The sequence below is a fragment of the Hypanus sabinus genome, chromosome 13 (assembly GCF_030144855.1).
Source record: "Hypanus sabinus isolate sHypSab1 chromosome 13, sHypSab1.hap1, whole genome shotgun sequence".
In the NCBI taxonomy this organism is placed as follows: Eukaryota; Metazoa; Chordata; class Chondrichthyes; order Myliobatiformes; family Dasyatidae; genus Hypanus; species Hypanus sabinus.
This window is the reverse complement of record NC_082718.1, coordinates 2,928,185-2,945,183: the sequence shown is the minus strand read 5'-3', so window position 1 is coordinate 2,945,183 and position 16,999 is coordinate 2,928,185. Positions and strand designations below refer to the sequence as shown.

At 42.0% G+C, this 16,999-nt stretch overlaps 1 protein-coding gene across 5 annotated transcripts in view; it reads right to left on the bottom strand.

The window, feature by feature from the left end:
- Positions 1 to 1,388: 1,388 nt before the first annotated feature.
- The window catches only part of LOC132403578 (interferon regulatory factor 6-like), a 56,247-nt gene continuing 40,636 nt past the window's right edge, over positions 1,389 to 16,999 (bottom strand). For all 5 annotated transcript variants that reach the window (XM_059986997.1, XM_059986999.1, XM_059987000.1 and 2 more), the window contains 7 exons: positions 15,763 to 15,967; positions 13,691 to 13,725; positions 13,462 to 13,501; positions 11,845 to 12,132; positions 7,827 to 8,219; positions 2,710 to 2,828; positions 1,389 to 2,207 (listed from right to left, as the gene is read on the bottom strand). In XM_059986997.1, coding sequence (XP_059842980.1) covers positions 2,007 to 2,207; positions 2,710 to 2,828; positions 7,827 to 8,219; positions 11,845 to 12,132; positions 13,462 to 13,501; positions 13,691 to 13,725; positions 15,763 to 15,967 — 1,281 coding nt within the window. In that variant the 3' untranslated portion in view covers positions 1,389 to 2,006. The remainder of the gene's footprint in view (positions 2,208 to 2,709; positions 2,829 to 7,826; positions 8,220 to 11,844; positions 12,133 to 13,461; positions 13,502 to 13,690; positions 13,726 to 15,762; positions 15,968 to 16,999) is intronic.

The window sequence follows — 16,999 nt, the reverse complement described above, 5'->3', positions numbered from 1 at the left end:
CAGTTTTATATGAAAGACAATTTTGAACTGGAAAATGTGCAGAGAAGATTTACAAGGATGCGCCGGGACATGAGGGACTGAGTTATTGGGAGTGGGTGGGTTTTACTCCTCAATGCCAATGTAGAGATTGAGAGGTGAAGAAACAGAAGTGTATAAAATCATAAGGGGCATAAATAAGGTGAAAACACTCAGTTTACCCCCACCTCCCGAGCCCTGCAGAGTTGGGGAATTAAGAACTAGATGAGTAGGTTGAAGATGAGAAGGGAAAGATTTAAGAGAAACTTGAGGGATGTTTTTATTTGAAAGCACAAAGGGTGTTATCTATGCGCATTCAGCTGCCAGAAGATATTGAGGCAGATACAATAACAACTTCTCAAAGACAGCTGAACAAGGTACAAGGATAGGAAAGTTTTAGAAGGAGGTGGGCCAGGCACTGGCAAATGAAGAGTTGGCTGAAAGGCCAATTTCCATGTTGGGCAAATCTGACTATTAGATTGGAACTTGAATCTTACAAATTTCATGATAGATGCCCCTGATACTAAATCTGATTCTGATGAATATCAGAGTGGGCTTGAAGGACAGTATGGCCTGTTCCTGTTTACTCAATCTGACGCAGAGGCAGAGTGACCTATACCCTGTAATCCTTGTCCCAGTGTTATCTAGGAATGGGTTTGTGACCAGTACCTGTAGCCTAATGATACACTGAAACTAACACTACTGCATCACTGTGATATGGGGGAGGGCCAACCCTGGTTGATCTGTACTGTTGCCCCTGTGTGTTATACAGGGCAGGCCCAGCAAAAAGTGCCCAAGGCATGGTAGATTTGCTATGTGAATCATATCCCAGTATTGATATTCTATCCAGAAGTACCCTATCCCACTGTTATGCCTCTCAATTACTGTACAACGACAGACACACTATGGCAGGAAGTACTGTAGCATTAGGACAAGAACTGTTCGGATGGGAAAAAGCTTCTTTCCCCAGGCCGTGAGACTACTGAACTCACTGCCACGACCCAGGTCCCATCACGTATGAAGCACCAGTAGTGTTATACTGTTTACTTGTTAACTTGGGTCATATATACACCTTATTATTTGTAGTAATGTTACTCTGTGTTACGTGTGTGGTTATATGTAGTATGGAGGAACGTTGTCTTGTTTGGCAGCATACACGTGTAGGGGTGAAGACAATAAACATGAACTTGACAAATGCCATGTTCAGAAAGTCTAAATCACTAACTTCAGTGTGAGAGTTTGACCCCTTTTCCTGATAGCCAGTCAGCCATTAATATATGCACATACACTATGCATGGATCCATCTGACAGAAAATTAACTTGAAGAGATAGTATATCTAACTGACAATTTCAGAAAGAAATACATAGAAAAATTAAACAAAAGACTTGTATTGCAGAAGCATTCCAATCAAAAGTGCATGGAGTAGGTATGCTAGAGGACACGCTGTCGTTAGTAGCTCTGGTTGCTTTCAAACAGAATGGTAGCGATCAGCAAGAAGACTAATTACAAAAGGAGTGTCATGGTGTGTCCACTTTGTGCTCTGTGATATGAAACACACTCATCATACTCAAAGCTTACACATGGCTATTTGTACAGCATGAGATCTCACACTGCAACACAATTTTGGGCTTTGAAACTAGATACAGACACTTTCCTCTTAATAAAGAAAATGTTGCCGTTGTCTGTGAGCATTTGTTGTCCCCTCCACGGTGTTGCAATCTGACAGAAGTGGACTGAAGCAGCCCTTTGACTTTCAGAGGTGGTAATGGAAAGACAAATCCATGCTGAGGAGTGAGTTCTCTTTCAAACTGCGCGTTTTGCCAGTTTCAATACTAGGTGTGTAATGTTCTGGTGGTTGCCTTAGTCTGTCTGCATTTAAACTCTTGAAACTTTCCTATTGAAAGATGTTAGCAGCAGGTTTAAATCCATGATCCAAGAAGCTTGGCAGTATTCTGGAGGGCTTGTTTCCTCTTCATGTGGATGTTCTGATTCACTGTGGGTTAGCAGGTTGCATTAACCACTGCCCCTGGCCCTGCTGGGACTGCTGCAGCAACCGGTGGAGTTCCTTAAACTGAAATACCACATTGTCCTTAAGGTCTGGGTTGGAAATCTGGAGACGGATGCTCCCGCTATCAAATGACAGCTCTCCAGAAAACATCTCAAACATCATCCGTGCCACAACTGGAATCACCTGGTATCAGCCACGAGGAAAGAAAGGAAAGGAAAAGATTAACTTATGTCACAGTCGTGCAAAAAAAAACCCATGCAATGAAACATCTGTACAGAAGGAATTTCATGAATTGCATTTCTACAACTCTCATAATGAACAGGAGTTGGGGGAAGCACATAGGCTGTGATATTTCATGGGAAAAGTTTAGATACAAGGATGCTTTCTTGGGAAAGTTTCAAGATACTTGGATCCTCTTAAGGCATTTATACATGCTTCAAGGTCCTTGCAGGTGAAGGATCCAGACAGTGAAACCTGCCACAGGTAAATTGGGAAGTGTAAATAGTTATTGTAATTTGCCCTATTGAGAGCATCCAGACAATAGGTTTACTGCAGGAGACTACATCGAGGCATAACAACCTTTTGCAATTTCTAGATCTAACCAAACCTGTCCTCCCCTCAGCATTTACAAGATACCCATTCAGGAGAGGCTGAACATTTCTCCAACTCCAAATTAGCCCATTACCTGCACCATAATCAGCTTCTTTTCCTTGGGCTTTCCATCGGGCCACTCCTCACCAAAGCAGAGTTGGATCTCATACAGAGGGGCAACACTCACTTGCCCCTTCTGGTACATTATCAATTCTGTAAAATACAAATAAAAATTCAAAATTAAAGCAATATACTGGTCACGTGAAAGCTTGTGTCATGTACCATTCTTCCAGCAGAAGCTACTGTCACCCTGCTCCTCCACGTTTTATAATACCTCTCAAACCCACAGATACACAATCATCTTAAACAACCTGTTTGCAAGATAGGGATATGGTCCCTATCAAAAGCAGCTGGGCTATGGACCAATTACATTCTTCAACAATCAGAGCTATAGTATCCCTCAAAATCCTGAATTTAACAGTCAGCTCCCATTTCTTTTGGTTAATAGCTGGGGGCTATCATTGTCTTTTGTTCTTTTTCTCTTCTCCTCTTCCCTTGGGAAAGGTACAAGACAAAAGCCGACTCAGTCTGTCAGATCAGAAGTCTTTGCACTTGCACCAGAGAGGAAGAGTTGAAGAGCATCCACATGATTGTGGGATTGCTGATGATTGGGATAGCCCTTCTTCTGGAGAGTTGTCCTAGGTTGCAGTTGATCACAACATCCAAATCTGATAGAGGCCACCTGTATGGTAAAATGATCCACACTTGAACAATGATAAGATCATAAGACATAGGAGCAGAATTAGGCCATTTGGCCCATCGAGTGCTCTGCCATTCAATTATGGCTGATCTTTTTCCCCCTCCTCAGCCCCACTCTCCAGCCTTCTCCCCATAACCTTCGATGTTATGTTCAATCAAGAATCTATCAAGCTCTGCCTTAAATACACCCAATGACCTGGCCTGCACAGCTGTCTGTGGTAATAAATTTCACAAATTCAGCACCCTCTGGCTAAAGAAATGTTTCCACATCTCTGTTTTAAATGGACACACCTCTATCCTAAGGCTGTGCTCTCTTGTCCTAGACTCCCCCACCATGGGAAACATCCTTTCCATATCTACTCTGTTTAGGCCTTTCAGCATTCAAAAGGTTTCAATAAGATCCCCCCTCATCCTTCTAAATTCCAGAGACTACAGGCCCAGATGCATCAATCGTTACTTGTATGATAACCTTTTCATTCCTGGAAACATCCTTGTGAACCTCCTCTGAACATTCACTGATGCCAGCACACCTTTTCTTAGAGCCCAAAACTATTCACAATACTCAAGGAGAGGCCTTACCAGTACCTTATAAAGCCTCAGCATCACATCCTTCTCTTATATTCTACAATACAGTTATTGTTCTGTATTGACTGATCTTACAAAGGGTATTGAAGTGAATGCATTTTTGGTGGTATTGTTCATAGAATGAATGCCAACTCTGGAAATAGGATGCTTGTGACGGTTACAGTTTGAGCAGATAGATGGGACAAGGTTTGAACCATTATCTGAACTAATCCAGATTGTGTGCTCAGCCTGCAATCTAATTTGGAGTGAAGGGTGCTAACTATTAAACAAAACCAATATTTTGTAGTAGAAAAAATTACAGTTATAAATAAATATAACTTTGACATTAAAATTTTATCATAGTAGGTTACATGGTCAGCACAATGTTGTGGGCTGAAGGGCCTTTAATGTGCTGTAGATTTTCTATGTTCTAATTCTTGGAAGTGGAACAGGAGTCTGAAGACCAACGTTCAATGATTCCGAAAGAACATATTCTAGAGCACTATCAGGTTTCTGAACAGTTCATGAATAACAAAACCTTGTTATTATTTTATTTTTTCACTATTTATTTTTATTTATGATAATTCTATGCCTTTGCTTTGTAATGCTACACAACACAAAAATAAATTTCATGTCCTGTAAATCAGAGACAATAGATCTGATTCTGTTTACTCGAATCTCCAGCTAACAGTTCTCGAGATTTCTGAGATCCTGTAATTCTAGTATCTTTGATGATTTTAATAATTCCATTGCTGTATGGACTTTGGCCTGAAGCTCTGATTCCAAATTTCTTTGCTTCTCTACCTCTCCGTTTATAAACTCACCTTAATCTTGGCTCTGTAATTAAAGTCTACAGTCTACCTGTGTGACTCAGACTCTGCCCTGAAGGAATGCATGAGATTTTAAGTGGAAGTTGTGATAAGATTGTAGCTCTGATGAAACATTATTGATTTGAAGCTCCATTGATGCTGGGTACTTCCAGCATTTTTGGCTTTATTTCAGGGTTCTAGCAGTATTTTTTGGATCCATGCAAACAAGATGTGTTGTACCTTTTGTTGCAATATGAAAGTAAATCTTCATATGCTCATTCAGCGGGACATAATCCATCCAGTAACACTATTCGAGAAATTCAGGCTAATATTTAACATGTAGTCATCACTAAAACTAGATTCTGCTCATTATGAAATTGCTGTTTGTGGGGCTTTGTGCCACATTTCCAACACTACAGGAATGGACACACTCTAAAATAGTTATTTAACTGGCTGCAAAGACTTTTGGAATGACCCAATACTAGTAAATTTATTTTAAATTACCACCTGATGCAAAAACAGTTACTTTCCCCAAGCAACAAGGCTAATTAATACCTCCAACACAACTTTATTACTTCCTGTCAGGACAGGCTAGTGTCACTTTATGGATACACAATCAATCTATGTATATAAGCTATCTTATGTATTTATATTTCTTGTGTTTTGTATACTTATTGTGTCCTTTAACTCCCTCACATGCCCATCCTGACCCTTTTCTCCTGTCACTCATTTACACTCAGTGGCCACTTCATTAGGTACCTCCAGACACCTGCTTGTTAGTGCAAATATCTAATCAGCCAATCACGTGGCATCAACTCAACACATAAAAGCATGCAGCCATGGTCAAAAGGTTCAGTTGTTGCTCAGACTGAACATCAGAATGGGGAAGGTAATCCAGGCAGCATCCTGGTAAGTTGAAGTTTAGTAGAAATGGGAGGGGGATCTCGTGGAAACATCCTGAGTATTAAAAAGCCTAGGTAGATTGGGCATGGAGAGGATGTTTCCAATACTGGGAGGATCTAGGACCAGAGTACACAGTCTCAAAATTCAAGAACATTCCTTTAGAAGAAAAATGAGGAAGAAGGGGGTGAATTAATTGTCACGGAGTGCCATTGTGTATATTTAAAATGGAGGTTGATAGGTTCTCGATTAGTAAGGCCATCAAAGGTTATGGGTAGAAGGCAAGAGAATGGGGTTGACAGAGAAAATAAATCAGCCATGACCGAATGGCGAATCAAACTGGATGGGCTGAATGGCCTGATTCTACTCCTGGGTCTTATGATATGCGAATGTGATCTACGTGACTTTGACCATGGAATCATAGTTGATGCCAGATGTTTTGATTTGAGTATCTCAGAATCTGCTGTATCTTTGGGATTTTCATGCACAGCAGTCTCTGGAGTTTACAAATAATGGTGTGAAGAAACAAAACATATGCAGTGCATGACGATTCTGTGGTGGAAAACATCTTGCTGATTGGAGAGATCATAGGGGATAGCCAGACTGACAGGAAGGTGAGTGTAACTCATATATCTGCTTGTTACAATAGTGGTGCGCAGAGCATCTCTGAATGCACAACATGTTGAACCTTGGAGTGGATGGGCCACAGAAGACCATGAACGTACACTCAGTGGCCACTTTGTTAAATGTAATTTGCAGTAGACGACTGATTAACTGGTACATTTTTATGTGTTATGGGAGGAGACATGCATGTCCCCTGGAAGCCCAAGCAGTCATGGAGAGAACATACAAACTCCATACAGACAACTGAATTGAGCCAGAGTCTTCAGAGCTGAAGGAGTTCAAAGCACATAATTCTCTGTAAATTCTGCTGTCTCCAACTGGATCCCACCACCAAACACATCTTTCCTGCTCCCCCCACCCCCAGCTGTATGCTTTCCACAGGGATCACTGCCTATGTGTCTCTCTTGTCCATTCATCCCTCCTGGTACTTCTCCTTGCCAGGGGAACAAGTGCTACACCTGCCCCTACACCTCCTCCATCACCACCATTCAGGGCCCCAAACAGTCCTTCCAGGTGAGGCGACACTTCACCTGTTGGGGTCATACACTGTGTCTGGTGCTCCCTGAGTATTGATGAGACCCAACGTAGATTGGGAGACCGTTTTGCTGAGCACCTACACTGTACAAAAAAGTAGGATTTCCCGGTGACCACCCACTTCAATTCTACTTCCCATTCCCATTCCGACATGTCAGTCCATGACTTCCACAATGAGACCAGACGCTGGTTGGAGGAGAAACACCTCATATTCAGTCTGGGTAGCCTGCAACCTAACGGAATGAACATCAATTTCTCAAACTTCCAGTAATTGGTTCCAACCCTTCCTCTTCACCACTCCCCATTTCTGTTTCCCTCTAACACCTTCTCTCCTTACCTACCTATCACCTCCCTCTGGAGCTCCTCCCCCTACCCTTTCTTCCATGGTCTTCCTTCCTCTCCTATCAGATTCCCCCTTCTCTATCCTTTATTTCTTTCACCTATCACCTCCCTCCCCCTTTCTCAGTTTCACCAATCACCTACTGCCCTGTACTTCTTCCTCCCCTCCCTACACTTTCTTACTCTGTCTCCTTCCCCTTTCCTTTCTAGTTGGGTCTTGGCCTGAAATGTGGACTGTACTTTTTCCGTAGATGCTGCCTGGCCTGCTGAGTTCCTCCAGCATTTTGTGTGTGTTGCAGAGTGCTGGACTGCTGTGCAACAAGCAGGACTTACTGATCCAGGTTCAAGTTTGATTATCATTCAGCCAAACATTAATATAACCAAACAAAACGAGGTTCATCTGGGGCCAAGGTGCAACACACATCACCAACAGCACAATGCACAAATAGCATGTTTGGTTATGATTTCAGAAAAAAACAGTCACAAAGGGAAAAAAATAATATAGCCCAAGTCTCTGAATGGCATTTGCAAATGTTCAAGGTTTGTTGGCAGAATGAAGTACAACCATCTGAAATAATGGAGGTAGAACTGACAAAAATGTGAATTGTTCCAGCCACACTTGCAGCACAAGCAACTGAATAAGTTGGACATTAAATATAACATTTAAATGTGGTTAACTCACCACTAAGAAAGTTCTCCAAACTGAAAAGCTTGATCTTCTTCTCTCTCTCAATGGGGTTAGGTCCTGATGCTCCATTAGCACATGGTCCTGACCAGTACACTTTACACTGGCATAGACGAATGGCATAGATATCTTGTCCATGGATCTCCAGAATCAGACCCCGGTCCATGACATCCAACAGGTGGTTAGTGTAATACCGCTGCTTCTCATGAGACAACTGGTCTGTGCCGGGGAAACGGACCTGCTCTAGGGTAACGGGTCCAAAGAGCTCCACTTGGTCTGGGATAGGGCCTAGGTCACCGTAGTACAGGCGGCAGCCATGAGGATTGCTGACAGTGATCAATGATCCCATCTGTTTCCCTCGGTACTGGAATTTCACATCCAGGTCCGTCACTGTGTCAAAGGATGAGATAGAAGTAGTTAGACCACTGAGAGATTTCTGTGAACAGACTGGGTCTTCACACAATACCATAATGCTGGAGGCATTACAGAAACTGCACAGAAAAATCAATAAAAACAAAACAACTTTCCTGATATCTGTCAGGAAAGTGAAGGCTAAGGTGACTTGAAAGAAGCTCCTAGACTTAGGAATGTTTTATAGGGTTAATGTGGAGATTTTCATTCAAAAGAGAGCAGCACCAAAATGATCAACAGTTAAAATATATATGAATTATTCTGTCATTTCATTCCCTATGGATACGGACATCCATTCTGAGCAGGTACTCGGTGCAATCCCACTTACATCTATTCTCCGTCACATGCCCATCAGCTCCCCCAAGTAGCAGACTGCTCATCGCAATCCTCACTGATCTGATTTGAAGAAAATGATACATTCCACTGTAGGTTTTGACATACATGTGATAAATAAAGCTCACCTTTAAATTATTCCACCTCTGACCAACACTAGAGTTACTAATTAACCTACCAACATACCTTTAAATAGGAGCGCACAAGGAAAACTCATGTGGTCAAGGGGAGGGAAGGACAAGCAAACTCCACACAGTCCACACCTGAAATCAGAGTGGAACTTGGAGCAGCAGCGTTATGCACCAGAAACATGACCTCTTTCGACAAGTGGTATGGTTGAATCAAAGGGGTAACGATATTCAAGAGAGAGAGAAAAGGCTTGAAGGACAAATCAGATTTAATTCAATGAAGGGATGGAAGGAGGATAAATGTGGCTGTGGCTTGTTTCTGTGTTTTAGAGCTCAGCTGAGAAGGAACATCATCAAGGCTAGTGGGTGCCAATCAGCACTGGGTTGGAAAGTGGCAGATTCATCCTATATTCGAGAAACTTGAGTACACATCCTAGTTGATAATCCCAGCATAGCCACTTTTATTTAAGACATTACTCTCATGGGTGGGCTAACAGATTCCATTAACTTATTTGAAACAGGAGCAGGGGGCTCTCTATAATGTTCCAGTGAATATTTATCCTTTAAACAACATCACTGAAGTAATGACAGAGACTTCAACTTGAGGAGTTCACCCTGCTCCTTTCTCCAGATACGCGGCCTGACCTGTTTAGTGTTTCCAACATTTTCTATTTTAATAAATGCTACAATAAAGCATTAGTTAGCCATTATCTGCCATCAGTTAGCTGACACTATGCATGTGAATCTTAGTAAGACACCGGACAAGGTTCCCATGGTAGTCTTATTCAGAAAATCAGAAGGCGTGGGATCCAGGGAAACGTGACTGATTTAGAATGGGCTTGCTCACAGAAGGCAGAAGGTCTTAGTAGATGGAGTGTGTTCTGCCTGGATGCCAGTAACTAGCGATGATCTGCAGGGATCTGTTCTGGGATGGGACTCCCATACTCTGTAACTTTTATAAATGACTTGGATGAGGGGTGGAAGGGTGGATTAGTAAATTTGCAGATTACACAAAGGTTGGTGATGTTTTGGAAAGTGTAGAAGACTGTTGTAGCTTACAATGGCACATTGATAGGATGCAGAACTGGGATGAGAAATGGCAGATGGAGTTCAATTTGGAAGGTCAAACACAAAGGCAGAATTCAAGCTTAATCACAGATTCTGAACAGTGTAGAAGAGCAGGGAGATCTTGAGGAGCATATCCATAGATCCCTCAAAGTTGCAGCGCAAGTTGAAAGGGTGGTTAAAAAGGCATTGGTCTTCATTAGTCAGGGGATTGAGCTCAAGAGTCCTGAAATAATGTTGCAGCTCCATAAAACTCTGGAGACAGCACAGCTGGATTGTGCAAAGGAGATTTGCTAGGATCCTGCCTGTCTTATGTGGATAGGTTGAATGAACTAGACTGTTTCTCTTTGCAGAGAAGGAGGACACAAGGTGACTTGATAGAGGTGTACAAGATGATTAGAAGCATAGACAAGAGTCAGCCAGAGACCTTTTTCCAGAGCAGAAATGGTTAATACTATGGGCATAACTTTAGCGTGTTTGCAGGAAATTATAGGGGAGATATCAAAGGTGGCTTTTCCTCCCAGGGAGTGGTAGGTGTGTGGAGCGTGCTGCCAGGTGGCGGTAGAAGGAGATTCATTAGGGACATCTAAGAGACATTATGTGGGAGGAAAGGGTTAGATTGATTTTGAGGAGGTTAAAGGGTTGGAACAACATTGTGGGCTGAAAAGCCTGTGCTGTGCTGTACACATTGTGTACAATTCATCGTACTGTTCAATGACACACTTCCTGTCTTACAACATGGAATACACTTCAGAATGTGAGCAGTTACATCAGCCTTTAGCTCATGATGAGATGATAAAAGGTATCTAAGTAAAGAGAGAGCCATGAAAAAGGACTCCATTCTACTGGCAGGGCCCACGTGCCGGCCTTTAGTCAGGATGAAGCTCAATTACAAGGCAAACTAACTGTTAACAGCTGTTAAAAAGCTCTGGAAATGTAATAATGTTAATCACAAAATTACACAAAGTTTAATGCACAGATGTGATTCAAATAACCTGTTTGAACTTTTATACTTCAAATGCTCTATTTAATATTCTCCTCTCAATCAATTCCATTTTCTTCAGTAGAACTATCTCTGTAAAGGTGACAGTTTAACACCTGTACATTGCTAGCATCCAGGTCAAAGTTCTAATCTTGCACGTTTTAAAAGAGGAGAGGATCAATTAATAATAGTAGTAACTTTATTTATCGAGAACTTTTCTTGCAGATGATGTGGTTCAAAGTGCTTTACAAAGGGACAAAAGAACAAACATGAAAATAAAACAAAAACAAAAATAAAAGGTTTTGGGCTGGCATTTAAACGTGTCGTCTGAGTCTGCATCCCTTATTGTTTCAGGTATTGAATTCCACAGCTCAGGTGTGTAGTTCAAAAAAGCTGATCTGCTAATCATCTTTCAAGAAAGATAGTTTAAATTTATGAGACTGGCAGAAGAAGACCTGGATTGTAAAATGAAAACTCTGTGATGTACTCTGGTCCTAGACAAATATAAAAAAAAAGTAAGAGAACTTTAAAATCAATTCTAAAAGGTACAGGAAGCCATTGCAGAGCAAGTGATGTGTTCGCTCATCCTGGTTTTGGTTAAAGCGGTGTTCTGAATGAGGGGAAGTTGATCAATAGATTGGCGGTGAGGAGAGCATTGCAGTGATCTAGTCTAATCGATATAAAGTATCATCACGTGACAGAAACGTTTGTCCCTTTGTAATATTTCTTTAGTGTAGAAATGCTGCTCTGCTCACTTTCTTAATGTGGGATGTAAAATTCAGACATGAATCTAGGATAAGACCCAGGCTTGTTACTTCTGATTTTACAAAGGGGGCCAGGTTCTCAAGTTAATCAAGAAGTTTATCTCTTTTGGCTTTGGGACCAACCAAAAGAATTTCAGTTTTATCTTCATTTAAATATAGGATATTACAGCTTATTCTTTTGTTTTTTGAAGCCATATCAGAAGACAGACAGGATAGGATTCCTTTGTAAGTATTGTCACTCCTACACTCGAGACACACAGAAGGAAATTTCTGTGAATGGTTTTATAGCCCAGATTGTGAGAGGAACCCAATGAGGAGAAACAGTGACTTACATGGCAGAGAGTTGATAAACATTTCAGAAGTGATCAGTGATGGGAACTGATCCACTTGCTGCAATGGGAGTGGATGAATTGACCCTTGAGCTGCTGGAGGGATATTTGGCTGAACAAGCCCATGGACAAGGTTTGGCTGTGTGAGTTCACTCTGATCGAGGTTTGCGTGGGAGAGGTCCCCTTGTGGGAGCGTTGGGTGAGCAAGTCCTCCATTCACACGGGAATCTGACGCTGCAACCTCCTGTTTCGGCCAGGACTGGGTTGGATACGGTGGTAGGCTGGCATTATCTGGTATGAGGAAGACAGAAAAAGAAAATTGAAAATACATTTCTTCATACCCTGGACAGCATTCTAACTGGCTGCATCACCATCTGGTATGGAGGGGCCACTGCACAGGACCAGGAAAAGCTACAGAAAGCTGTAAACTCCATCAGGACCACTAGCCTTCATCATCACTCAGAAAACCTTCAAAAGGCGATGACTCGAGAAGGTGACATCCATCATTAAGGATCCCCATCAATCATGACATGCCAGGCAAGGCGATTCTTTCATGTGACAGTGTGGATGGATCTTTACTGCTTATCTAACCTACACCACAGTGGACCTGGGAGATGGGGCACTGAAGAGGGGTTTTTATTCCAGATTGATCTGATTCAGAGCATCTGGTGGAGAGGCAGAACAGGACGGCAGTGTGGCAGTCTTTACTTCTGCAGGTATCCAGCCTCACTCTTGATCTTGGTGGGTTTGCACATCTCTGTGTGGCCTTGTACTTTTCTGCTGAAGGCTCTGGCTTCCGCCCATTTATAAGAAATGTGCTGGCAGGTAAACAGTAACTGGAAATGACCCAAAATGGCAAAAGAATCAAAGTGGAATTGATGGGTGCACGAGAAGGTAAAGGCTGCTGGAAAATAGGGAACAATTGCCACATTTTATGTTGTAATAGTTTCTCCATATTTAACCCACATCACACTGGACCTGAGTGTTTCATGAGGTAACCCGGAGGAAGCTTTAGAATCTAATTCAGACTGCATCTGACGGAGAAGCATTTGGTGGGGCAATGTGGATGGGATGAGAGGGGATAATAAATCAGCTGTGATTGAATGCTAGAGTAGAGGTGATGGGCCAAATGGCCTCATTTTGCTCCTATATCTCATGGAGTTTTATATGTGGTGCGAGACTTGGGAACATTTGATAATGACAGTAATCACATATGAGGGGTGATTGATAAGTTTGTGGCCTAAGGTAGAAGGAGGTGAGTTATCAACTTCAAACTTTCTGCATTTTCACTCAAAGAGTTGAACTGCACATGTATGTAACGAGAGCTGTATCACTCATCTCCTTCTACCTTAGGCCACAAACTTAACAATCACCCTGCTGTGGACCACCTGGAGGTCCAAGATGCTCTCATCCCATGCACTTGTAATTCAACTCTGAGTGAAAATGCAGAAAGTTTGAAGTTAATAACTCATTTCCTTCTACCTTAGGCCACAAACTTATCTATCACCCCTCACAGACATTAGTAAGTCAATTCTTCATTAACCACTCAGCATCTCAATATGACAAATCATGCCCCTGTCTACAACTAGGAAAAAAACTATAAATGCCACTCATTCTCACCTTCCAAGGTCATTGATGGGAACAAAGTTTGGAGTTGACGCTGTAAGGAAAAAGAGAACAAAATCTGTTAGTTGGACGAAGATATAAACCTTTTGAGTATTTCCAGCATATTCTGTTCTTATTTCAGATTTCTATCATCCACTGTCTCTTTTTGTTGGGACAGGATCTGGCCAATTGCTATCACTCATGTATTAATGACACTGAATCTTACAGTAGCAGTTGTACATACCTCATCCTCGTCGTCCCACTCATAGTCATTGGCCTCTGAGAGGAAAGAGAAAAGACACAAGATGATGGTTAAAAGAATGTTACATTCCATACTGGTTCCTGGAAGCAATCCAAATTCAACCAGAGGGTTGAAACCAGAATCATTAGTGGACGTCTGTTTAGCTGTGTGGTTCCAACAAATTCAGTTCATGTTTCCTTTCTATAAGGAATATGGTAGTTGGATACAGGTTCAGAGGAAATGAAAGTGCAATAGTTAGCAGACAAAACAGTGGTTTTCTCTTTTCAATTCATTGCATGAGCTGATCTACGTCTACAGGAAGTCCAATGATGATTACGGAGCAACAGATACAAACTCAGAGGTACTATCTTTTCGGAAAGAAATTGAATAAGTTCAAATTCAAGTTTAATTATTATTCAACCATGTATGAATACAGCCAAACAAAACAGCATTCCTCTGGGTCAAGGTGCAAAACACGGTGTCAACAGTCATATATAACAAGGCACATATAAGACAGCAGCGAACATACGGTCACATGAAAATATTTCTACAGCTCAAGTCTCTAAGTGACATGTCGTGTAAATTGATGGTGCATGGGTGTTGTCGGCAAGAACAAGCTGTTCTCAGACGAATGTACACGTGCAAGCACACAATCCAGCTGGACTTCCACCAAGTGAGAGGACAGCACAAACAGAAGGTGCAGCCCCCAGTCCAGCGCCACACTGCCTCTGACATCTCCACTCATGGATGGCTACAACGAGGCCACACAGCTTCCCCCGCTATCAATAAACCCTCGCAGTGTCTGACAGGGGTATGCGATCGCAAGAAAAATGGCAAGACAGTCACTTCTTGTAAGACTGCACATCGCCTTAGATATATACTAGATTAAGAAGCACTTTCAGAAGCATGGGGGAAAAGGAGACTTCTTAACAATTCTTTCAAAGATGTAGCATTGGCATATGACCACCTCGTAAGTGCAATATATAATGATCTGACAAAAGACTTTCAACAGTGGACAGTACATGTCAGATCGTTATTTTATGAAACTTTCAAAAGTAAGGTTTGTTTTTAAAAACTAGGTCATAATGCAACAGGAGAAATATTTTTGTGTGACTGAATGCAGCAAATACTTCAGGAGCCAAGCTATATTTCTCACAAAAACTGAAATTGATATTCGCACATTTCCTAGAACAAGTTGAAGAGACGGTGTATAGATTCAGAACATCTGACATAAGATCCTGTACTGACACAAGTGCATGACCCTTAGTCTGTATTTGAACTTAAAGACAAAAAAGATCAAGAATGACAAATAGGCCTTGCAAACAAAGGAGCAAGTGCTCTTGTACACCCCTCCCTGAAACGAGAGGGAGGAATGATGTGCAGTGGTCAATGAGAAGAGAGCGAGGTGCTGAGGGACTTGCATTGGTGTGTTTATATCTTTCTGGAAACCACAACCTCCTAGTTTATACTTACATCTCTCTTCTTGAAGCAGTGATTGAAACAGGAAATGCAGAACATATTAATTTTTGTTTCCCAGTGGACCCAAACGTAATGAAAAGCAGACTACCCATCTCCTTGTAAGTTATCCATTTCAACCCCCCACCCCCTCCAAGCCAATAAAAATTGAAGTTTATCTCACTCAAACTTTTTTTGTCCCGGGAATGTTGAAGACAGTGAAGAGGTAGAATTCTGCGCTATTGAGAGTGAAATTCAAGATGTGGGATGTGTGTGACATGCAGGTGAGATCCAGTATTAATAACAGATTAGGGAACTAATTGTATTTCATCTTTTACAAAGACCTGATGCTTTTCAATATCTGCAGTCGCAGGCATTTTGGCCACACACCACAGCTAACCACGTTTATTGAATTCACCAGTTCTGCTTGCTAGAGGGGGGTTTGAGCAATGCTCAAACACCTATGAGCTTTAGCTAAACTGCTTTCAGAAGTGAAATAAGTGAAATAACAGATCTACAAGGCAAAAAATCAGTTCCACACAGACACTTGAGAGAAGAAAACAAAATGGAATTGGGGGGAGGGGGAGCAGAGGGGTTAGGTAGTTAATTGTTTTCACCACCTGGAGTGTTGTTTTCTCCATTAGACTGCTGAATGTCACACACTTGGTAGATCTTGTATGGCTGCATTGGGGTCTCCTTGGTTCCGTCATAGATCAGTTTGAACTCCCGGCTCTTGTTGAGTGCACAGCGGAGATTTGCTTTCCACTTAGCAGGATCCGGGCCGTCAATCCCCTGCTGATATCTGCCTGTCTCCACTGCCCAAGCCTAGGTACGGGAACAACAACACAAGGTCACCCAGGAGACATAAAACAAATATAACTTATCCAGAACTAGAGGGAACAGCCACAGAATTGAGGGGTGATCTTTTAGAATAGAAGTAAAGAGGAACTTTTTAGCCAGGGAGTAGTGAATTTGTGGAATGTTCTGTCACAGTGGACTTTGCCAAGTCTGCTGGGGTATTTAAGGTTTCTTCCTGATCGGTCGGGGCATCAAAGGATATGGTGAGAAGGCAGGTGTACAGGGTTGAGTGGGACCTGGGATCAGAGCAGACTTGAAGGGTGAATGGCCTAGTCCTGCTCCTATGTCTTATGGTCTAATCAGCTGTGGTTAAAGTTTAAAAGTCTCTTCACCTTTGACCAAGCTGTTACACGTCCCTCTAAAACACTTCCTTATGCTGGTGTCCATTTTTCTGATTACACTGCTATTAAGTGCCTTGGGAGATATTTACTACATCAAGTGCATTTTTGAAAGTCAAGTTCTTTTTTGGTCTCAATATGTTGCAGGTTCCACTTTTCCCCTGAGGGTGGGTGGGACTACAACCAGAAGTCATGGGTTAAGAGTGAAAGGTGAGAAGTTTAAGGGGAACATGTGGGGAAACTTCTTCACTCAGGGTGGTGAGAGCATGGAATGAGCTGCCAGCACAAGTGGTGCATGTGAGTTCAATTGCAATGTTTAAGTGAAGTTTGGACAGATACATGGATAGTAGGGGTATGGTCGTGGTGCACCTCAATGGGAGTAGGCAGTTTAAGTGGTTTTGGCATGGACTAGATGGGCTGAATGGCCTGTTTCTGTTCTGTCATTTTCTGTGACTGTGAGATTCAGTTCTCACTCTTAATGTTTTGATCACATTGTACCTGATGCTTCCCTGCTGAACAAAGTAAGTGTTCACTCTCAGAAACGTTTATCAGATGAGATGTAAAACAGGTCTTTTCAAAACAGTCTGCATTCTCTGGGTCCTTCTCTTAGAGCAGGGGTTCTCAAACTTTTTTTATGCTGTGGACCCCAGTTTAGGAACCT